This window comes from Sarcophilus harrisii, chromosome 6 (genome assembly GCF_902635505.1).
Source record: "Sarcophilus harrisii chromosome 6, mSarHar1.11, whole genome shotgun sequence".
Classification (NCBI taxonomy): Eukaryota; Metazoa; Chordata; class Mammalia; order Dasyuromorphia; family Dasyuridae; genus Sarcophilus; species Sarcophilus harrisii.
Genome location: NC_045431.1, coordinates 217,690,897 through 217,716,104, shown reverse-complemented (window position 1 = coordinate 217,716,104; position 25,208 = coordinate 217,690,897). Strand labels below are relative to the sequence as shown.

Genomic DNA, 25,208 nt, shown 5'->3' with positions numbered 1-25,208 from the left:
TTTATATTCATATATGTACTTTTTATCGCCCCCATTGGCATTTCAACTTCTAATCAAGGATTCATTATTTTTGGTTATAGACTGATAATGCATAATGAGAATTTGGAACCAGATTTATACAAAAGCTTAAAATCCCTAACAGAAGAGTTGAAATTACTTTTAGTCAACTGATAAACTTTTTTGTTTTTTAAGTACTTGTGTATGAAGTTACAAAGGAGTAGATAAAATGTAGTTTCCTAGTCTCAAGGAGTTGAGAGTCTGGGAAAGGATCAGAAATAAGCATAGTTAGCTTTAATATTCAGTACAGAGAGAACATTTATTAATTATTAATTACTCATTCTTTTCTAGTGGAGAACAGGGCTAGTCCTTGCCCTCAAGGAGTTAATGTTTTTCTTTATGGGGGAAAACTTTTAAGTCTAAGAAACCAAGCATTAAGCACTTCCAACCCAGTGTATGTTCCTGGAACAGTGCATAGTGTTGGGAATACAAATACAAACTGAAAGAAAGACAGTAGTTTGCATTCTGATATGGAAAATGCATATAAAAAGGGCTTTGTGATTGGACGGAAAGAGGGAGGCTTCCTGGAGGAAATCTACCGTCAGGAGTGGAGTTAAATGAAGACACAGTTGATGGAGACACCTTTCCTAAAATGGAGGACCTGGGTGCAGCTAAGGCAGGGGTCAGGACATCTTGTTAAAAGGTGTACCTACAAGATAGACATATACTATAAGTAGAGTGAATGGTGGAAGATAGTAGCTGGAGGAGGAAGGGTAGGATAGTGGGGTTTGAACTGACGCCTGAAGGAAGCCAGAGATCAAAAGGGAGAGCATTCCAGGCATGGAAAGCAGCCAGTGAAAACATAGAATCCCAAAGGATGAAATGTTAGATTCTGGGACCAACAAGAGGGCCTGTGAAACTAGATGATAGACCATGGGGAAAGGAAGAAATTGTAAGACTAGGATGATGGGGGGGGGGGGGGGGGGAGGGGGATTGTAAAGGGCTTTAAATAACAAATACAGGATTTATATTTGCTCCTGGAAGTGACAGGGAGCCAGTTTATTGCACGAGGGAAAGATGCCTGAAATTTAGGTACATATCTATATCTCTGGTAGCTTAGTGAAGGGGGTAGTATAGAGAGATGAGGCAGTGAGACCAATAAGAAGCCTTTGGCATTAATCCAGGCATAAGGTGATAAAGGCCTGCCCCAAGGTGGTAGCTGTGTTAGGAGAAGATACAAAACAAAATGCTATTTAAAGTCTGAATGGCTAACATGGATTTATAAGACTATTGAAGAGTGAATTACTTTGATAACTAAAGAAGGCAATCTGTGATCTTGATATACTTAAGGTGTTGGGTTAAGGAGGGCTCACCAAGTTTTCCAGACTTTGCTCTTACTGTGTAAATCTTGATTGTGTCTTTCCATTATTCTTGCACACAGGGACAATCCAAACTTCCAAAGATCTTTCCCTGGCTATTTTAATAAATGAATTAAATTTAATATTTAGAAACCAAGAAACATGCTTCCTTTTAGTTGGAGTAGTAGGGATTACAAATGTGACATTGCATACTATCGATGTGTTGATCAATTTTGTTTAATTGCTTTTTTCTTCATTACTAGGAAGGATTCATGCATAGTGGGAAATAATGGTGGTTATTTGGTTAAAAATCAAACTGCATCAGTGAAATTCAGAAAAAAATCAAGTACATAGATTTAAATGTTAAATTTGAATATACAATTTGTTAGATGTTTAGAATTAAGTACATTGGTACATTTAAGTAGTTTAGTTTTCTAAAAAAAGTCTTTCACTACTCTAGAAGTATTTAAAATAAACCAATTAAAATCACCAAATGATTGTAAAACATCTACTTCATACCACACGTTATATTAAATTTTGGAGTATATAGATGAAAATTGCAAGAGCCCTTCCCTTAAATAGTTTGGAGTTTAGTTGAAGCTTTTGGTGAAGGAGTATTGGATTAGGAAGCAGAACATTTAAATCCAAGACCTAGTTCTAATACTTTACTTTGTAGTAAGTGTAATTGAGGTCAAATCACTTAACTATTATGTATATGAGTATATCATTTAACTCTTATGAGCCATATTACTTAAACCATGTACTTTATATATTATTGTATATATTATATATAGGAATATATAATATATATATTTTTTAATTGTTTTGAGGAAGGTAATTTAATAAGGACTATAAATATTGTTTTTAGAGAACAAGCAATATACATAAGTAATTTTTGAATGTGTCCAATTTAGACACTGTAATGAGTATTTTAATGTTAAGAAATTTTGTACATTTATTCAGTGAATATTGTATAGTGCTAGGATGGAAGATAGCAAGTTCTACAGATCCATTCTTATAACCAGTTGATGCATTGTCAAGAAATGCACATTGCATGACAGAATTGGAATATTTTTATATATCTTATTCCTCCTTATAACAATTTCCTAATTGACTGATTAAAAAATTTGTTTCACAAGTTTTGTTAGAAATCTGTTGTGTTTTTTATAGATTTCCTATTGGCATAACTGATATGTTCCTTCAAAGAATTCTATTAGTAATTCATTTTTTAATTTGTTAAATTATTTTGACTGTCTCCAGATTCCTGAGTACTTATTCATATATTTTTTTTAAAGATTCAGTCATCATGATAGAATGATTGCATGAGGTGCATTTCACTTTATTCTATCCATAGTAAATTTTTTGTGATTGAATCACATTTAAAAGTGCTGGGACAGAACTTCTCATTTAAAAGAAATCTATTCTTCAGTAAATCTCTTTTTGAAATCTTATAATAAAATCTCCCCTCTACTTTCAATTTCTTTTTTAAAAAAATATTGTTAAAATCTTGGTTTTTATAATATCCTGTTTGCTTTATGCCCACATTTTGTATTTTATTGCAATTCCATGGATTTGTCTGCAGTTTCAAAAACTGAATTGTAAAATGGTTTACATGTTATTTATAAATACGGGAATTTATTAACTAAATGGTATGCTTAAAATGGCTAATTAAGAGCTACAAAACAGAAAATACGTTTGATTTGGATTGGTTCAATAATTTTAAAAAATACGAAGGTTAAAAAGATCAGGAAGATTATGGTAATGTATTGAATTAGAAGCATATCTATCCCTTAAAAAGTGCAAACCACTTTTCTGTTAATATAGGATAAATTCTATATTAACAGAAAAGAATTTATCCACTTAAATATGCTTTTATTAATAATAAAATTAAAATGGCATGAAGCATTAATTTTTTTATATTTCCAAATCATGAGGAACTACATATTTGTTAACATTTGTATATTTTACACATGCTTGATATATTCTTTTACTTATCTATATTTTTATTGACTTCTCACTCTGACTTTACTACATTTAAAATGTTGGCACAGAATGTTAAACTGCCTTTTAAACAATGCCACTAGTTCCTTGGAGATGATAAATCCATCCATTGATTTCCTAATTTTATTATGTACACAAGTCAGTTGTAATCTAAGATTACAGCAAACAAGATGTTAATTTCTACACATAATCTATGTACGTTTCAATTACAGAGTCTGATGGTTATAGAAGCATAGAATAAAAAAGAGAATAACATTTGTCCTATCCTCACAGGAGCTGTCAATAAAAGTTGTAATAGGGGATTTAGGAATCTGGAAATGGCCAACTAATTTATGTGAATCTATTTTATTTCAGCCAGAAAGACCAAGCTTTTTTGCCTCTACATTGCATATTGCAGAGCACAGGCTAACTATAGAAAACCAGGCGGGTGCATATGGATACTCCCTTGATATCATTCACTTGCTGTGTAATCTTATTATGCAAAGTTCTAATCTTCACCTACAATGAATGCCTCTGGGTCAGAATATAGTCATATCAGGGTTTTTGAGGTCATGTTTTGTGATCCTTAGCTTATTCTTCTAAGTAGGGCTGGGATTTAAAGGGTATTCCCCAGACACTAGCAGAGATAGACAGCAGAACCTGCTGCCTTTTTGGAAGACAAGACCAACATGAGGTCCCTGGTAGGATTAAACTTGATTTGTAGCTGTAGGATTTTTTAACAGATGTATTATTGGACAGGGAATAGGGGGCCACCAGCACAGCAAAATTAGATCGCGATTGGCATTCTCAGGGAGTCCGCTGACTGCTAAAACAGCAGCTGCATGTGGATTTGACTTCTTTCAGGTGAAGCGACTTCCAGTCATTTGGAAAGGATGGGATGAAAAGGAACCTTGGTGATAATTTTGATGTCTGCAAGATTTAGTACCAGTGTAATGGGATTATCGGTAACACCTTCACTGCAGAAAAAGCCACCTGGCGCTATAACTGGCAGCAACTGAGAACTAATCCTTTCCCATCTCTTGGATGTCATTCATGAAGCTCAAAGTGATTTCTACCCTGCTAGCTGTGATTAATTTTATTACCCCCACCCAACACCCCCCCCCCCAAAAAAACAAATAAAGTGATGAAGAGAAAGAATATATGGAAAAAATTAAACAAGTATTGTATTGTGCAGTCTGATTTTTGCCAGATGTAGATTTTGCTTTCCTTAAAACAAAATAAATGCTGAACATAAGAGAAGTGGATTTACAGTACCTTTCTTATTTACTTTACCTTCTAATTCAAAATGAAGCAATAATTATCACAAATAGAGATGATTATTTATGATTACATGTAAAATTTTACAATGAATGATAAAACTATTATTTGACCAAATTGTAGTGGCTACAGATGTAAAGATTGTAGTTTAGCTATTTGTTTTTAATATGCATTTTGAGTAATGACAGATGGAATAAATATGCATTCATATAGCACTTACTGTGTGTCAGGTACCGTGTTATGACCACTTTACACATATGTCATTGGATCCTCATGACAAACCTGTGAGGAAGGTGCTGTTACTATCATTTTACAGATGAGGAAACTGAGGCAAACAGAAATTAAGCACCTTGCCCAAGGTCATACAGCTAGTGAATGTCTGAGGTCAGATTTGAACTCGGGTCTGAGTTCAGGTCTTATGCTTTATTCACTGTGCCACCTCGCTGCCTTCATTGTGTTACTCTATATATAATTCCCTGGGTGACAAGATGTTTCATTAAGTTTTACATGTGGTAATTATTTATCATTTTGCAACATAATGTAATTTAAAATGTTGATGGAAAAGGATTTTTTCTTCCTCTGATGTCTTTTGAAAAAACATTTTGTACAAAGGTACTGAGATAGTAGTATTAAAACTCCCAAGATTTTCCATAACCAATAGTATAATATATAATATAATATAATAAAAAAAGGATTCAGTAATTTAGTATAATTTGAAACATTTAAGTAATTGATGTTATGTAACATTTTATTCTTTTTTTGTTGTTGTTGAGGCAATTGGGATTAAGTGACTTGCCCAGAGTCACATAACTAGGAAGTGTTAAGTGTCTGAGACCACACATCATTTGATATTGGCTTGTATTTTTGCACAGGCTATTGTCCCTTATTTCATCTTAAGACTTCCTAGCTTCCTTGAGAATCCAACTCAAGGGTCTTCTGGCCAACTGCATGAGATTTTTTTTTCTGATAACTAGTTACTGTGCCTCCCCACACGGCCCTTCCAAATGACTGTCATTCATGAAGAACAAATCCAAAAATCTAAATTTTAGAAAGAAATTTTTTAGGTTATTTGGTAGAGGAGGATAAACCAGAAAGAAGGTGTGATTCCTTCTTATCCCGTTCTGGAAACTTATATAGGATTTAGACAAGAATACCTGCATGAGAACTACTGGAGAGAGCAGCTTAAAAGCAAGGCAGTTTGAGGTGATATCAGTAAATATTTATTCAGTGTTATTTGGATGAAGCTCAAAGGCAAGGAAACTCAAAATACAAGCTTGAATGGACCCAAAATAAGTCTTGGGTAAAAGGACCCAAAACATAATGTTTGAGGTAGATCTAGAATCTGAGAGAACCTGAAATTCCCTATCTCTATCTCTACTATTATGGTCTGGGTAACATTCTGGAGTCCAACAATCTCTAAACCACTTAAAGTTAGATTTAAACGGGACAATGGAGTTTTCTGAACAATATAATAAAACTATTTCCCACATTGTTATTTAATTTGTTTTATGTTTTATATTTACTGATGAGATATATATTTTTTCTTCTGATAAAAGTCATTTCATTCTTGTATTGTGCCCATTGCCTATATAGCAGGTAGTAGTCACTTGATATGTACTTATTAAGTAAATTAGAACAAAATCCTTTATTTTTTCTAGGTTTATTTTAGATAAGAATAATTTAGTTTATTTCCATGTTACAGGTGCTCATTGTACCAAAAAATATTTTATATGAGACATTGTATCCCTTAAAATGGTGAGATATTACCTTAGTCTTTAACAGCATATTGTATTACAGACAGATGTTGAAAGATTTATACAATTTGATTTTGTAGCTTATGTCATACTATAAGAAATTGTTGTTCTATTATCTATCTATAAATTAATACAATTTTTACATACTTTCCCCTTTAAAAGAGAAGATCTCTGGAGCATCTAGGTGCTACAGTGGATAGAACATTAGCTCTGGAATCAGGAGGACCAATCTGAATTCAAATCCGGCTTCAGACACTTATGGCTGTGACCCTGGGCAAGTCACTTAATCCTGATTTTCTCCAAAAATAAAATAAATGAGAGGATCTCTTACTGACATTAAAGGAGGATACATGAGCAGAAAGTACTAATTTGTTTTTCCCTTTATTTCCTTGGGAAATAATTAGGTGTGTTGGTTAATGGTCTTGCTAAGAAGAGCAGCAGAGCTCTCTCTGAGGGATGTCTTGCAGCATTAGAATCAAGTGCCTACATATATGTTCAGATATTACTATGAGTACAGCTGTACTCTGTGATTCCCTGAGAAAAAGAAAAAAAAAAGCTTTCCTTTTGCCATTTTTAATACAAATCTTCCTTTTCCAATACCTATTAAGTATTACACTTAAACTTCTTTTGTCTAGGACCATGATCAGATATATATTGTCTGGAAAATTCCTGTACCCTTAAGGGTTGGATCCATTTTTAAAGGAGAAAGATACAAAGCAATTTGAGAACCTTCAAGTTTCATTTTTTATGAGATTCATAATTTGAAGGGTATATCTATCTTTTAAACAATTTTTACTTGTCTTCCAAATGTAAATCCTTCCTTTCAACCCTTTAGAACCTTTCTTTGTAATAAAGTATCACAAAGAAAGCAAAGTGCCCTTCAGCAAACTAAGCAACACATCAGTTGTGTTTCAGAGTAAATATAGGATTTTACACCATAGTGCCTCAATCTCTACAAAGAAGGAGGGGTTCCTCAAAAGAGGCTTTGTTGAAACATAAAGGAAGAAGACATTTAAACAGTACTTTCATATTTCATTTAAAGATCAAGCTCCATTTTAACCTATCAGTTGGATAATTTTATGAGAATGTTTCCTTATAAACATTTGGTGGGGGTGAGAAGGGGAGTGTAGGTTTGAGGGGTAAAAAGGCTGTATAGTTCCATTGAGTGCTAGTTGGGAGTTAATTACAAGTCTTCTCAATGAATCAGGACTATTGTATGATGTTGGATGGTACAAAGACAACATCATTTTGTTTTTAAGTAGTCTTTAGCTGAGTGGAAACAGTATTGTATAGTAGCTCAGACTGATTTGAATTTTGGCAAAGCACTAAAGTGATTTACAATCCAATTTCAGCTTTTCATCTGTATTAATAGTATTTTCATGATGAGTGCCATATGGCTCATGTATGCTCTACTAATACATTGTTTCTAACAGGAGAAAAGTACTCTATTTTAGTTTCTAAATACAGTATCTATTTTTTTGTTCTTAGTGTTAAATTCCCTCATTCTCAAAGATGGTATCTCTATGAAACTTTAAGGTTTTTTCTCACCCTTTCTTCACTTTTACGTTTCAAACAATAAAGTACATGCTCTTCAATATACAGAAGAAACCATGGGAATCCTAGTTAATAGAAATATTCATTTTAATTTGCATATGAGGTAAAGTTCATTTTCTGCTGGTTAATCCTAAGCTCTTTTTGTGATAATATTCACACGTTCATTTGCAAAATGTGAAATCTATTTTTAAATCTACCTAAGTTTTAAAATATGTCAGTATTGGTTCAGTGGTGATGTATTTTGGTTTTCACATTGAGTTTTAAACTTCAGATAATTATTGTAACGTATTTCATATTGTTAGACTACATTGAAACCTTTCTGTTCATTGCTTAGTTTAGAACAACTACCACCAATGACCTGTTGATTATAAACTCCTTAAGGAAAGGGTCCATGTCTTTTCCACCTTTGTGATCTTCACAGTATTTAGCACAGTGCCTGGCATATATTAGAACTCCAGTAAATATCTGTTGAGTATTTAAAGTTCTTGAAAAACTGCCACATAGAAGAGGGATTAGATTTGAACTATTGGACCCATGAGGGTTCAACCTAGAGTCACAAATACAAGTTGGAAAGGAGTAAATGTTGGCTTAATGTCAAGAAAAATTTCTGAACAATGTGTTGTCTAAAAGTGAAATGGGTATTCTCAAGAGGTAATAGGCTACCCTTTATTGAAGATCTTGAAGTAGAGACTGGATCCCTGCTTGTTGGGTATATATTGGAGTAGTTGTGGATTGGACTGGATGGCCACAGAAGTCCCTTCCAGCTCTAAAATTAGGCCATTTTGTGAAGACTAAATAAATCTATGATTGAACTGAATTAACTATAAGAGGTAATCTAGTAAATTCAGTTCTCTGTATTTAAGAAAGATTTGACTTTAATTAATGTTTACTAACCCATCTTCATTACATGACATACTCTTACATTTGTTTATCATCTGTAGCATCTATTTAGCTGTACTTTGAATCTATATCTTTACATCTTTATTGAATGTTTTGCTAAAAATCTTAAGTAGGAGGCTCAATGGCTAGAGTTACTGGACCTGGAATCGGGAAGTCCTGAATTCAAATGTAGCCTCAGACACTTGCTAGCTGTATGATCCTGGTCAAGTCACTTAATCCTGTTTGTCTCACTTTCCTTTTATAAAATGAGCTGGAAAAGGAAATAACAAACTGCTTTAGTATCTTTGTTAAGAAAAACCTCATCAGCATTTTTTGATGTGCTGGGGCCACAGGGTCACAAAGAGTCAGACATGACTGAGTGACCAAACAAACACACCAAAGTCTTAAGTAAATTCCTACATTATTTTCCTGCCATACCTGTTTAATAATTTTATCAAAACAGCAGTTAAGAAAAGTATAATGCAACCTATTCTTAAAAAAATACATTTTATTTATATCTATAGACTATATTTGCAACACTATAATTTCATATTCTACTCCATTGAACGTTTCTTGTTGACAAATAAAAACAAGATGGAAAAAACGAACAGAGATTACATCTGACATTATATAGTATCTTGTGCTACTTGTCTCTGACTCTCTGCTATGAAAGGGCAGCTAGACTTTATTATTCTGAGAACTTAATTGCTTTTTTCAGTTAAAAGTTCATCTACTTTTTATTATTCTTTTCATTTATGTTGTTATTGCATATATTATTCTTTTCATTCTCTTTTCCATCATTTCATTCCAATCTTCCTATATTTCTCTGAATTCCACATTTATTCATAATTCCTTACTATACAGTAATATTACTTTTACCATATTTTTTTTCATCCATTCTTCAGTTGATAGGTTTATTTCCAGGTCTTTACTGCCACAAAAAGAACTACTTTAAAATGCTATAAGAGGTGGGGAGGTGCAGGTGTGTTGTGTGTATCTGTCTATAGTGTAATACTTGTTCAAATCTTTGTCTTCCTTGTGTGGTGGGCCCCAGTAAGAAAAATGCTAGATAAAGTGACATGCAAAGTTTAGTCACTTTTCTTGCTTAATTCCTACTGATGTCAAGAATATTGGGACAACTTCATGATAACTTCAGAGATTCACCAGTTTACCAATTTTTTTCTTAGACTTACAAGATTGACAATTCCTATCTTTTGTTATCTTTTCTGATTTGCATATTTTTCATTAGATGAGATTAAAGCCTTAATTATTTTAATTTTAATTTATCTTAATATTCATGATTTGGATATTTTCATGGGATCCTTTATTTGTGGCAATTCATCTTTCAAAAAAAAAAAGTCTTGTTCTCTGGTCACTTATCAAATGGGGATTGTTTTTTTCAGGTTATATTTTTTGGTCAATTTTCTCTGTATTTTGGATATCAGAATTTTTCCAGTGTTATTTTTTTGCAAATATTTTCCTTCTTCCATTTACATCCTAATTATTTTGTGATTATTTTATTTATGCATTAATTTTTAAATTTAGATAATCAAAACTTTCCATTTTATTTATGAGAATGTTTCCTTATAAACATTTGGTGGGGGTGAGAAGGAAGTGTGGATTTGAGGTGTAAAAAAGCTAACACCTAACCTGACATATAGTAAGAATTTGAAAAATTCTCTAACCATTCATTTTGTCTATCTGTTTCTGTTTCTCTGTCTCTCCTTGTCTCTCCCCATCTCCTTTGTCATTTGTTTAGTTAAGCATTATCCTCCTAGGTTTAGTTCTAATGTGAAAGATATCTAATTTTATCTCTTCTTTTTTTTTTTTTTTTTTTTTTTTTTTAATGGTGTTGTCTTGTATCCAGGTAACATGTAGATTTTGAGTTGATTGTGGTAACTAGTTTAAGATGTTTGTGTAAAACTAATTTCTGACAAAATGCTTTTCTAGTTTTCTCAATAGGTCTTATTATCTGGAAAGTCCTCTAAAAGTTTATGTCTGTGATATATCAAATATTATTATATTTTGGTTGCTTATGCTTCTTGCTTATCTAGTCTGTTCTACACATTTACTTTTGTATCATTTCATTTAACTAGTTTCAAATAATTTTGATGATTACTACATTATAATGTAGATTGAAATCTAGTTGTACTATATATCTTCTCATTATTTCCCTTGAGATTCTATACCTTTTATTCTAAAAAGAAAACAAAACAAAACAAACAACAAAAAAAACAAAAAACAAAAAACAAAAAAAAACAACCTGTAACTAGCATGCCTCTTGTGCCCTTTTTCATTGAGCAAAATTTTTAAAAGCAAAATAGGTCTGGTCAGTGACTTCTGTGTGTTAAACATTACGGATATAAAGTGGATCTATCTGTGGATATAAAGCAAGGCAAAAAAAAAAAAAAAAAGTTAGTCCCTGTTCTCAAAGTAATGAGGAGCCACTGGAACGGGAGACAATGAAGACTTGCACCAGACTGGGGGAAGTGTCAGAGAGAAAGGGGATATTTTGGCAAGGTAGAATTGACAGGACTTGTCATGGATTGGATATGGAGGAAGGGAGGGATAGAGAGATTTGAGGAGGCTGTGTAGAAGGCTGTATTGCAGTTGTTCAAATGTAGGGTGATGAGAACCTGTTCCAGAGTGGTGGCAGCATCCACCAGAGTGGGTGGGTAGAGAATGTTGTGAAGTTGGGATTGACAGGATTTGGCAACGGATTGGCTGGAGGGCTGTGGTGAGTGCCAGATTGAGGAGTCAAAGGCGACATCTAGAATTTGAACCTGGGTGGTTGGAAAGGTGCCCTGGGCAGTAATAGAGAAGTTAGGAAGAAGAGAAGGGTTAGAGTGAAAAATACCTACCGAGTTCAGTTTTGGACACAATGAGTTTAAGGTATCAGTGGAATGTCTAATTCAAGATTTCCAACAGGCAGTCAGAGATGTGAGACTGGAAGGTCAGCAGAGATATTAAAGCTAAATAAATACATATATTTCTTTGATTTCCAGAGTTTTTAATAGAAATAAATGTTAGATTTTATCAAAGTCTCTTTGACATCTATTGATGGTCATGTTTTTATTATTTATATTATTTACATAGTTTATCATTATATGATGCTTTTTTTTAAAGCTGAACCAACATGACGTTCCTGGTGGAAACCGGGCTAGTGATAGTGTATAATATTTTCAATATATTATAGCCTACTTGATAAATATTTTACTTTTTTCATCAATTTTCATTAGGCAAAGAAGTCTAGTTTTTTGTTTGTTTGTTTTTACTTCTTTTTTTCTTCCTGTTTTAGGCATCAAAATAATATTTGTGTCACAGAGAGCTTGAAAGGGCATTGCAAACAGTTTTAAGTAGTATTGGAATTAATTGTTCTTTCAGTATATAATAGAAATCATTCATAAATTCTTCTGGTATTTGGGATTCTTAATCTGCTCTACTCTGGGAACTCATTTATGGTTTCTTTAGTTTCTTTTTTTGATAGTGGATTTTCATTTCTTTTTAACAGCTCTTTAGCTTTATTTTTCAATTCAGTCATCTTTGAGTTTAATAAGTCTTATCTTTAATCTTCATAATTTTATTGTCATTTAATTGGGAAATTTTGATTTGTCTGTGTCTTTTTAATTGCATGCCCATTTTATTGATTTGCTCTTTGCTTTTCTTGTTGATGAAATGACTAAAATAAATTTTTTCTTTAAAAAACTAATTCTCATAAGTTTTGATAGGTTGTCTCATTGGATGAAATGTTCTGGTTTTTTTCTATAATTTGTTTTTTGACCTGCCAGTTATTTAGGAATATATGTTTAATCTCCAATTGCTTTTTTATTCATATTAATGGCCCCTTATCAAATATACTTTTTATTGCATTATAATCTATAAATGATGTGTGTATTTTATCATTCATAATTTCTCATTATTTCTTTTGAAATTTTAGGGTTTTTTATATTTTCAGTATTCAAGGATATCATTCATGTGGAGTGGGTAACTTGGATTTAGCATGGACTGCTGTATGCATTATGATGATAACTTTACTAAATTCATTATCATCCTCTCCCACTCTCTTAACTCTTGCAGCCATTTAGTCCAAAGGCCATCTTGTTTGGCTGAGAAAATGGAAACAAAATAAGAATTGAGCAGCGCTCTTCTTTCTCCTCTCCCTTATCCCATCTTGTGTCCTCCCCTTCACCCTTAGTAAGGCCCTTCTTCTTTGATTCACCTCTTTCTCAAATAGAGGTAAAATAAACCAATCCTAAACCAGCTTTTCATTGTTTTTGCTTTTCTTCATCAGACTCAGCTCCTTCTGCACTTCAGTGTCTTAGATGATCTTGATAAACAGTGGCAGATGCATATTCACCCCCTCTTACAATCCCCTATCTTTTATAGAAATCTCTGTAGACAAGTAGCACTTCTCTTCCTCCTTGGACTTCTTTCGTCTCCTGCTTTCCTGTTAGTATGCCATTGTAAACTCCCTGGGCTACTCCTGGTTTTGGTAACTGTTAAAGATAGGCCTTAAAATAACTGGGTCATTCAGAGAAAGTCCAGTTCTTTGAGCAACTACTTTAATACTCCATTGTCTACTCCACAAGCAATTTTAAAATAGGATAAAATAAGTAACCAATTACACAGTACAATATACTTAAAGAATGCCAGAAACTTCCAGATACTCTCAGATATCATCTCTTATCAGCTTTAAGTGGTTTTTTTAAAAAAAATTAATTCCCAAAGAGATTAACTTTTTGAGTTAAGGCATTTTTCCTAGGAGAGTCCTCATTAAATATGCATGTGCTACTGAGACTGTTCAGTGAATCAGGGGGTAAGGGTAATGAATTTGGAGACAGAAAGACCTGAGTTCAAATTCTGCCACAGACTACAGACGCGGTTGAGTTATGTGGCTCTATACACGTCATTTAATTTGGCTGTTTTTATGGGTATCAAATGACATACAAGACATACATGGGGCTTTGCAAACTTGAAAACAATCTCTAAATGCTAGCAATTTTTATGGAATTCATAGCTCTAAGTCTCAGGGCTCTTCAAGTCCACCCCCCTCATTTTATAGTTGAGCAGTCTGAATTCAGGATAGACAATTTAGGTGTTGAAATGAAGGTTGACAGAATTAGAGCACTGGTGAGGATTGGCATGGACACTTTGGACAATGGCATCTTGAGGTCTCCCCCTTGACTGAAAAGAAGTTGAAAAGAGACTTTACAACATTGTTGCTAAGTGTTCCTTAGAATAAATGGTAAATAACTAAAATGTACAATGGAGTGTATTGGCTACAAAGAAATAGGAACCATGGAACTTGACCTTGAGGTTTAAAAATTGATTGTGTGAAGGAGCTTGCAGGTTGTCTGGGGAAGAGAACACATTAAAAAATAGATCACTATGTATTATCAGTACTGATTAAGTGTAATAGACAGTAAGAATTTTTTAAATGGACTAATAGTAACTCATGTAGATATATGTGTGTATGTGTGTATATATATATATATATATATATATATATATATATATACACACACAGAGAGCATGCATGTACATTTTCCATCTTCTAAAGTGCTTTCTTGTAATAGCAAGATATTATAAAATTTTACAGAGTTGGACTTTAAAACATTTTGAGGGATGGCAAGTGCTATATATTCATGGGGAAAAGTCTCTACTAGAAATTGTTTTGCAGGAGGCATTTCTTAAGCCTTCTACCATGTGCCAGGTACTATACTAAAGTGAGAGATACAAAAGCAACAACAAAACAGTCCCTGCCCTCATGAAACATATTTTAATAGGGCAGATAATATATAAATTTTAAAGTTTTGTACAAGATACATATAAAGTCTACAACCTTCTGGGAAAGGCACTAGCAACAAATTGATCACATTAGGGAATGACATGAGATATCATTGAGAAGTTAGGTTAGGTCCATCTACATCAAAGAGAGCTTTGAATGCCAGGCTGGAGTTGAGATTTGATCCCAACCTAATGATCCCAATATAACAGCAGAGGTGTTGGAGCCAGAAAATTGGCCTGATCACTGGTATTTTAGGACAGTTTGGTAGTAATATGTAGGCTGGATTAGAGTAAAGAAGCACAGTAGTGGAGTGATGTTAGGGTCTGAGCTATAGCTTAGAGAAGGACAATAGCAGTGGGAAGATAAAGGGAGGGACAGAGATGAGACACATTCCAAAGAGAGAAGGAATATGATACCGTAATTTGTTATGGTGTTTTATGCTTTTCCAAATGCTTTCATACCCAATATCTCATTTGATCCTCTTGAACAAACACCTTATGAATTGTTCAAGTGACTATATATTATATATAGTTGTAGTATACTACAGCATAGTATACTATATATCACCTATATATGATATATGGAGCCTTATACTTTCCCAGATAATTTCATGTCAATATTAAGGTATGATTTTTTAAAAGTATATCCTTTTTAAAATGTAGCATGCTGACAATGATTTTTAAAAATTAATTATATAACTTTTAAAAATTTATTATCAGGCCAGTAGCATCCGAGTCTGCATAGAACTATGCTTCGAGGTATTCTGGGAAAAACCATTCGACTTCTTGGCTATACTCTTCAATATGGTTGTATAGCTCATTGTGCCTTTGAATATGTTGGTGGTGTTGTCATGGTAAGTTTTGAATATTCAGTAACAGTCACACTGATAAAAATCTAAGTTTTGGTAAAAGATCTGTCTAGGCATTTGCTAGTTGGTCAAAAGATGCAATTTGAAATGCAAAATTTCCTCGTGTTCTGAGGTCAGATGAAGGTATCACTGTGTAATGTCAATTGATGTTTAAAGAAAATTAAATTTTCTATACTTAGATCTATTATCCATTAAGCTTTGTATTTTATTTCTGAGAGGCATAAAGACCTGTTGCAACAGGACACAATTATGTTTCCTAGAATTGTTATTATAAAGTTAGGGACATGTCCCCGATCCTGATAGTTTTTGATGAATTCGAAATTTTTCTAACATTTTGTGACGCAAAGAAATCTGCCAATAAATATGCTTTTTTATTCCCACTTCTTCACCTTACATTGTCAATTACAGAGAGCCTTTCCTTTCAGGTTTGTTAATACAGCTATCTTTATTACTTGATTCATTTTATGGGGCCATCTACTACTTCTAGGTAGGAGTCATTTTTCAAACAGTTCAGTACCTGGCTCAGCACAGTCATCTCTATCCCAATTGCTCCTTGTGTACCTGAAAGATTTAATGAATGCATTGGTATTTCCTCAAACATTCTGCCACATTAGTTCATCAGGCTTCCCCTGCTTCCACGATAGGGACTTTGTCCTGCCCTTATTCTTATCAATACTATAACTGCTCTGCTTCTGTGACATTGAATTTTAAAATTCCTCTTTGATCACAACCTCCAGTCTTTCCATCTTTTCCTTTGCTTTGCTCCTAAACCTGTTTCTCATCTTCACTATGACCTCCAGTTATTCTACCACTCTCTGTTCTCCTGGTGATTAACTGTGTTTTGACTTCCCTTTCCTCCCTGTATCATCTTGATTCATAGGGTGACCTCAACCCCATTCTAACTTCTACCCTTTAATCTCTTGGCCCTTGCTCCTTTTGCCAGACATGCTTTGCTAAATTGCGGTCTTTAGTTTTTTTCCTTACTGAATATTCATCTTCTCTCTTTCCACTCACATACTGAAGAAAATCTTAAAATCATGCTGACTAGGTTCAATACAGATTTCTGTTTGATATCAGCTGTTGTTCCAGACCTCCTTTCCTTGAAAACCTGCTGTCCTTCTCTTTCTCCTTAGCAGTGGCTGTTTCTTCCTACTTTATTGAGAAAACAAGCCACCCAATCTGATCTTTTTCTCCCCTATTCTGTACCTCAGATGACCTCTTTTTTATCCCTAGTCTCTACTTCTGTATTTCAGTTTTTGATGAAGAGTCGACTTTTCTCACAAAAGCCAGCTCCTCTTGCTTCCTTGTGTCCCATTTCCTTTCATTACAAGGGAGTTTGTCCCTTCAATCATCACCTGCAGTTTACAGTCTCTTTTATTTTAATGGTGCCTTTCCTCCCATACATCTGCCTAAGTTTCCTGGATCCGCTAACAATATTCATTTAATCTGGCTGTCCCCTAAATAGTCATTTATCTTTTTTACCTCCATTGCCTCACCTTTTACTCCCTTTTAGCTCCTAACAATCTGTTGGCTAGCCCCATCACTCCACTGAATTGATTTCTCCAAGGTTAAACAGGCTGTTTGAGTTATTCTGCATTTTTTTCTTAGCCCTCATTTTACTTGACCCTCTGTACCTTTTAAGATTATTGACCTTCTCTTCTCCCAGAGCCTTTCTCCTCTCTTGACTTTTGTGACACCAGTCTCTCTGAGTTATTCTCCTACTTTGTCTGCACTCATACTTCTTTACAGAGTCATCCTCCTGTTTTCTGCTTGCTAAGTTTGGGCATCCCCAAAGGTTTTGTTCTTAGCTCTTTTTTTTTCTCTTGATGATGATCCTCTCTCTCCATGATCTTCAGCTTTCACAAATCCAAATGCCATTTATACAGATGACTCTCACATCTATATATCCAACTTTGTTCTCCATATTTCTTTTAGGATAAAAAAATCCTTAGTCTGGCTTTAAAGCCCTTCATAATTTGTCTCCCATCTAACTTTTCAGTCTTATTTTATATTATTCTCCATTCCAGTGAAAATCACTTATGCCAGTTACTTGTACCTTATGTTCCATCTTCTCAGGCTGTCTTCTACATCTGGAACAAAATACTCACTTTATTTTCCTGTACCTCTTTGAATTCCTTCCTTCAAAACTCAGCTCGGGGCCAGCTCCTACATAAGGCCTTTTGTGATATTCCCTGGCCATTAGTGTTCTCTGCTTCTTTAAATTATTTCTTGTATTTGTGTATTCTTCATGTTTACATATGTATGGGTAATCCAGGCAGCAGACTGAGTCTGTTTTCTGAGGAACACCTAAGCTAAAAGTTCAGAGAAGCTCAATTTCTATTGAATGGCCTCTTGGTAATGAAGGTTTTAGCTATAATGACTCAGGTTAGAAAGAATATCTTGCAGTTATAGTGGCTATGTATACACAGTGGAAAAGGGGTACTAAAATCACACAAGTTTCAACCTAATGATTAGTGTTTCACTCTTTGTCTAGTAGTCAATTGATGTTGTATCTAAATGGAAGGTTGGTTTGCAGAAGCAAATGAAGAATTGGTGAAGTCATTTTTATGCTGTGCTCCAAAGCAGCAAGAAACACAATTTCATGGGATATTTGCTTATTTCAAATTGGTAGTGCTCATGATAAGCATTTGCAAAAATACTACCCATGAAAGAAATTGTAGCTTATGTACTAACTAGCATAAGTCTTCATCAAGACTGCATTTTCAGACTTGTCAGGTGTCTTTGAATTCTTCATATTTGTAATTTCTTATGGTGTAATAATTGAATACTTTCTTCAAGAGAAGAATGAGAAGGTTCTGTGTAGTACCAAATAATATCCTACAACAAAATGAAATGAATTAAAATGTTAACAAATGGGTAAAAAATCTTTTTTAATGTAAGGATGATTCTTAAGTCTACTCTCTGTAGAGAGAACACTGACTTATTACAACAAAGAAAAAAATTAATATAAAATTTTTAAAAGAATAAAAATACATTTAAAAGTTATTGTATGAAAACAAAACTTACATCTTTACTTATGTAAACAGTTATCACTAAAAAATAGGATATGAATGGAATAGATTAAGATAGATAATCATATAAAAATTTAACTATTGTAAATAAATTTCTATTTTTAAAAAAGACCAAAAAAAGTTTTAGTCAGCAAACACTTGACTCACTTGCCAAGAAAAAAGATATGTCCACTTAAGACAGCATTGTTCCATAATATGATATAACTTGTAAAATCTTTTAGTGATCAGTGATGGAAAATTGGAAAAACAGTAGGGAGTAAAACCAGTTTAAAGAAATTGTGGCAGGAGACAGAACTGCCCAAGGGTATTTTAGTATAAAATAGGAGAACAATAAATCCAAGAAAAATGAAAAAGATGTACAATTTTTTAAAAAGTTTTTTTCACTATTAAGGACTGTAGAACAAATAGAGAAAATTAAAGGCAATTATTTGTCACAATGGATAGAGTGCTGGACCTGAAGTCCCTGATTTCAAATATAGCTTTATTTAATAGCTGCATGATCCTCAGTAATTCATTTAATTTATGTCCATCTCAGCTTCCATAATAGTAAACTGAAAAGCATAATAGCATCTACCTCCCAGGGTTGTTTTGAAGATTAAATGAGATAATATTTTATAAAGCGCTTAGCATGGTACTTGGCACCCATTAGTCCCTATATAAATGCTTTTTATTTTCCTCTCCTAACTATATCATCACAATTCTAGATATGCCTATAGAGTTAGAAATGGCACCAAAGAAAGGAAATTAGGCCAAGTGTATAGAGTGGAGTTTTGTGCTGAAGGTGACACAATTGTGGGGATATTGAGGCATCAATTTACAAATTATCTCAAGGAGGTGAAATTACAAAATAAATGGGAAAAAAAACATAGACCTTATTAATCCTCCCTACCCTCCAAAATTGAGCAAAAGAAGATTAATACTTACTGAACTATATGTCTACTTTGTTATCTGTATAGAATTTTTGTGAGAATTATCCACATGTGCATTGGAATCAAACCTTAGTGAGGGTATTAGAAGTTTTTGTCAATCCTTCTTAATTCTAATGCCTTTATTTTGTTATTTATTTGCTATCTGCCTCTTTTTATGTATCCAATGATTAGCACAATGTGTGGCATATAATATGCACTTAATGTTGATTGATTGGTTAATTATTAGTGAGAAACAAATGGACCTCTTCAAGTGCTGTTCTAAAGTCAACTATGTCATTTAACATATATTTTAACATGTATAACATATATTGGATTGCTTGCCATCTAGGGGAGGGAAGTGGGGGGAAGGAGGGGAAAATCTGGAACACAAGCCTATGCAAGGGTCAATGTTGAAAAATTATCCATGCATATGTTTTGAAAATAAAAAGCTTTCAAAAAAAATAAAATAAAAAATAAAGTCAACCATGTCTGTATGGTCATACAATTGAAAGATGTTGAGAATACAAATTCCCGCTTTTGGTAATTGTTAATTATATCCAAGCATTTACTTGGGTAGAGCAAAATATCACCTGAAAAACCCTCCTCCAACAAAATGTTCCCCATGCAAAAAAAATCAGTTATTCATGATTTTCTGAGAGATATAGCATAATCTTTTCAACAGCGTTCTGATCATTAATGTCCAGGGTGGCATAAAATGGAAAGATGTATGCTCACCGAAGAGTCTTGCCATCATAATGGAAGAGATTCATTTCCAGAGCAAAAAAGCGACACTTTGTAGATGATGAAGTCCTTCAGGTGTTCGTATTTGTGGATGACATCATGCTTGTTGCATTGAGCCCTAGCATATTGCAGAGCCTATAGGAAGAAGACTGTATCCAAATAGTATTCTTTCTAAAGCTCTTAGTACTCCTTTAGGGACATAGGTGGTTAATAGCAGTTATCCTGTGCCTTTCCCTATTCAAGAATTTTACCTCTTGGGGCATTTAGATGGCACAGTGGATAAGAGTACTGGCCTTGGAGTCAGGAGGACCTGAATTCAAATTCAGCCTCAGATACTTCACACTTAGCTGTTTGACCATGAGCAAGTCACTTAATCCCAATTAAGTGGGATTAATTTACAAAAATTTAAAAAATAAAAACCAAGAAGAAGAATTTGATCTTTTCAACTATAAAGGAAAACCCAAGCAAATTATGTATACCTTTTGTCCACATTGACCTGCAATTAAACTGATACCTTTGGAGTCATCCATTAATATCACATACCTAAGTTTTCTTCCAGCCCCAAATCTATGATCTTGATCCTGTGATCTTAACACACTATAAAAGTATAGTAAGTTGAACCTAGAATGAATAGGAGAGTAAGGTAGGCTATGCTCAGGCAATTATAAAGCTTTTTTAATGACCCCAGTCTTCTAGAAACAAAAGCTTCTCTCTCTTTTTTTTAATACTGGCTTTTTTATTTTCAAAATACATGCAGAGATAGCTTTCAGCATGCACCCTTGCAGGACCTTGTATTCCAAATTTTTCTCCCTTCCTTTTCCTTTCTCCCGTAGATAGCAAGTTATTCAATATGTGTTAAATATGTACAGTTCTTCTATATATTTCCACAATTATCATTATACCCAAGGAAAATAAGATCAAAAAGGAAAAAAGAGAAAAAAGTAGCAAACAACAATAAAAAAGGTGAAACTACTGTGTTGTGACCCACATTCAGTCCTCATGACCTTTCTCTGACTGCAGATGGCTCTCACAAGTCTATTGGAATTGGCCTGAATTATCTCATTGTTGAAGAGAACCACATCCATCAGAATTGATCGTTGTATGATCTTGTTGTTTCCATGTACAATGTTCTCTTGGTTTTGTTCATTTCACTCAGCATCAGTTCATGTAGGTCTCTCCAGGCATCTCTGAAATTATCCTGCTGATTGTTTCTTACAGATCAATAATGGTCCATAATGTTCATATACCACAATTTATTCAGCCATTCTCCAACTGATGGGCATCCACTCAATTTCCAGTTTCTTGCCACTACAAAAAGAGCTGCCACAAGCATTTTTGCACATGTGGATCCTTTCCTGCCTTTAAGATCTCTTTGGCATATAATCCAGTAGAAACACTGCTGGATCAAAGAGTATGCGCAGCTTGATAACTTTTTGAACATAGTTCCAGATTGCTCTGAAGAATAGTTGGATCCATTCGCAATTCCATCAACAATGTATCAGTGTCCCAGTTTTCCCACATCCCCTCCAACATTTGTCATCATCTTTTCCTGTCATTGTAGCCAATCTGTAGTGGTACCTCAGAGTTGTCTTAATTTGCATTTCTCTGATCAACAGTAATTTAGAACATATTTTCATATGACTAGAAATGGTTTTAATTTTTTCATCTGAAAATTTTCTATTCATATCCTTTGACCATTCATCATTTGGATAAGGAAAAGCCTCTCTTTTTAATATGCTCCTACAGCATGATTGGATTTCCAAGAAATAAAAGACTAGGTACTGGCTCATGGCTAGGGAGAACAGGCTGAAGCATGATACACAAGGACCCAAGAAGAACAAGGGTAAACAACAATTTTAAATAAATGATCACAAAAGACAATGGGATCATCCTGGCAAGGATGAGGACATTTCTTATACGCTACTGGTGTCCTTGTGATACTAGGAGAAAGCATGCTGAGTAACCCTCTTCAATGAACCTATGGCAGAATGTAGATATGGGTCATATAGAAGGGTAAGCATGGAGGAAGTTCACTTTGGACTAACTTTTATAAGTAAAACCATTTACAATTTGGGACATGTTATAGATTACTTAATTTTATCCATTGTAGTCCAGCCACAGTGGACTCCTTACTCTCTTACACAGGACTCCTTTCTTTCTTTGGGTTCTGTGCTTTTTTCATACAGGCCATTGTCCATCATTATTTACTTCTGCCTCTGAAAATCCCTCATTTCTATCAAAACCCAAAGTATATGTCCCTTCCTAAATGAAATCTTTCTGAAACTCTTTAGCTATTGGTATTCCTTCTGCAAATTATTTTGTATTTATTTTCCTATAGAGGTTATTTCCAATAGAATGCAGTCTTCTTGAGGTCTGTCATTTTTGTCTGTGTCCACAGTGGCCAGCATATCATAAGTACTTAATGTTTGTTGAATTGAATTATAAGTTTGCATTCAGTTTGTTATCTTAAGAATCATTTAAAAAAAAAAAAGAATCATTTTATTTCAAAATAACGAATAGCAAGAACTTGGGGGGGTGTAAAGCTTCTTTAAAAGAAATTTTAAAAATTCATAATTTCTATTAGATGTGTTCTAATTATAAAATAATTTTTTATAGTGTTCTGGACCATCAATGGAACCTACAATCCAGAATTCTGACATTGTCTTCGCAGAAAATCTTAGCCGACATTTTTATGCTATCCAAAGGTAAATTTCACTCATGGAACTTTGAAGTAAGAAATTTCTGAAGATTATGATAAAAGGAATATCAGAGAGCTCATTTAGGCCAAGTTCAGCCAAAGCATGGACCTCTTTTATGCCATCCCCAGCCTCTGCTTCAAGAATTCTAGTAAAAAGGAACTCACTGATTACTGAGGCAACACTTTCTATTTTTAGACATTTCTTTAATTGTTTTTTAAAGGTAAATTTCTTATTTGTGGCTTAACATTTAAAATATTTCCTTGAGAAATTACAAGTTTCTTGTGCTATTGTCCATAATGATTACAAATAAACTCATGTAATTCTCATGGTCTTTTTCTTTACTTTTATGTTAGTGATTTGCTTGATTTTTTTTTTTTTTTTTTTTTTAGCATGGGTATTTCAGTCTCTTATAGAATTTCTCACCAGTGTTGGTGAAGAATTCTATTGTGTAATTATGGAGTCAGTACTTCTAAAAATCACATACACACACACACACACACACAGTACATACACAGACATAATGTTCATGTTTTATGTCAGTATTTCATTTTATTTGTGCATGTTTGTGTGTGTGTTAATGTATCCAATATATGTAAACAATTACTCTTCTTTTTCACCTGTATAAATGTTAACTGTTCTTCAATCTCCATCTCACATGCTATCCTCTCTCATAAAACTGCCTCATTTTCCTTTATATTACGTGGATCTCTCACTCATAATTTCTCATAATGGAGGTAAAAATGATAACTCATTCAAATAGTGCTTTTAAGATTTGCAAAGGGCTTGCCATACTCATTTGGTCTTCATAAATTTATGAAATATATGCTGCAATTATTATCTGTATTTTATAAAATCTGAAATCAAGATTCTGAGATATTTAGTGATGTTCTCTTGGTCACCCACAGCTGAAAACTGAACTATAATTCAGGCCCCAAATTTCTGACTCCAACAACCTACTGCACCTACTCCTTCACACTGTAGTACTGATAATATTGTTGACTTTAATATGATGGTTTTATTACTTGTGCCACAATTTAGGTATTTAATATTCTCTCTTTTATTGTGCTTGAAATTGTTTTTTCTCATATCACTTTCCCCAACAAGTTTGTACACTTCTTGGGAATTGGGAGAATGTTAGAGAATCTTTTAGCTTTAGGGTACATAGAAGACACTAAGTAAAACATTTGGAATTGACTTAAATAGTGTGTTATTTATTTCTCCACTGAATAGAACTAAATGTTGAGTTGTCTTGCAAACAAACCTATTCATTCAGCATAATTAAGTCTACTGTCTGACTTTCTTGAAGGCAAGATTGATCTTTCTACTTTTTCTATGTATTCAAAGTGGTAACACTGGGTTACATGGTAGTAATATGATTAATTTTACATAGTTTTGAGAGATTTATAGTGGGTTCTTTTTCTGTGGTTTAGTTCTGAAGATTAGTGTACAGATGGTAGCTCCCAGAAGTGGGGGAAACAGATCATGGAACTCACAGATGTAGGAATACCTTTGCTACTACAGTAATTGATTACTTCTCACTTTTAAACATAAGACCATGTCAGTACATATGGGGTAGCAGAAAGAACATTGGATTAAAAGTGAGAAGACCTAAGGTCTAGACCTAAATCTGCCATTTATTGGGCATATGTCCTAGGAAAGTAAATTTTTTCTCTGAGTTTTCATTTCCAGGAAAAATAATATTGCCTACTTTCCAGAGTGGGATTTATGATAATCAAAGGAGAGCTGGGTGAAGTAGTAGATAGAACACTGGACTTGGAATCAAGATCTTTCTGAATCTGGATTTAGTTGTGGTATGACCATGGGAAAGAAGTATATTCACAATTGGCTTCAGTTTCCTCAGTTCTAAAATACAGATAATGATAGCATCTACCTGCCATTTGTAAGAAACAAATGAAAATAATATTTGCAAAGAGCTTTTGCAAACCTTTAAGCACTCAATAAAGATTAATGATTGTTATAATAAACTGTAAAGTATTAAATGTATCATGTGCATTAGAATATAATGTATAGTGTATACTAGAATAGTATCAATAACATATTATGTTATAAATGACATTTGATAAGCAGTTTGACATTTTTCTTAATTTTTCCTTTCAGAGGTGACATCATAATTGCCAAAAGTCCAAGTGACCCTAAATCAAACATTTGTAAAAGAGTAATTGGTTTGGAAGGAGATAAAATTTTCACGCATAGCCCATCAGATTACCTTAAAAGCCATAGTTATGTAAGTAATGGAACTGTTTGTGCTCTATATTGCATTATGGTTGGTTAATGAGAAGTAAATACAATTACAAAAGAAAGTAAGACTTTAATGTTCGTATATCTACCCTTGATATTATTGGGAAATCTTC

The 25,208-nt window shown here is 33.6% G+C and overlaps 1 protein-coding gene across 14 annotated transcripts in view; it reads left to right on the top strand.

The window, feature by feature from the left end:
* Positions 1-25,208, top strand: part of IMMP1L (inner mitochondrial membrane peptidase subunit 1) — a 93,730-nt gene that overhangs the window by 48,871 nt on the left and 19,651 nt on the right. For 10 of the 14 annotated variants that reach the window (XM_031942495.1, XM_031942498.1, XM_031942493.1 and 7 more), the window contains 3 exons: positions 15,308-15,441; positions 22,754-22,842; positions 24,955-25,081. In XM_031942495.1, the coding sequence (XP_031798355.1) occupies positions 15,337-15,441; positions 22,754-22,842; positions 24,955-25,081 (321 nt within the window). In that variant the 5' untranslated portion in view covers positions 15,308-15,336. The remainder of the gene's footprint in view (positions 1-15,307; positions 15,442-22,753; positions 22,843-24,954; positions 25,082-25,208) is intronic. The other 4 variants (XM_031942503.1, XM_031942501.1, XM_031942500.1 and 1 more) reach the window with 1 other exon arrangement.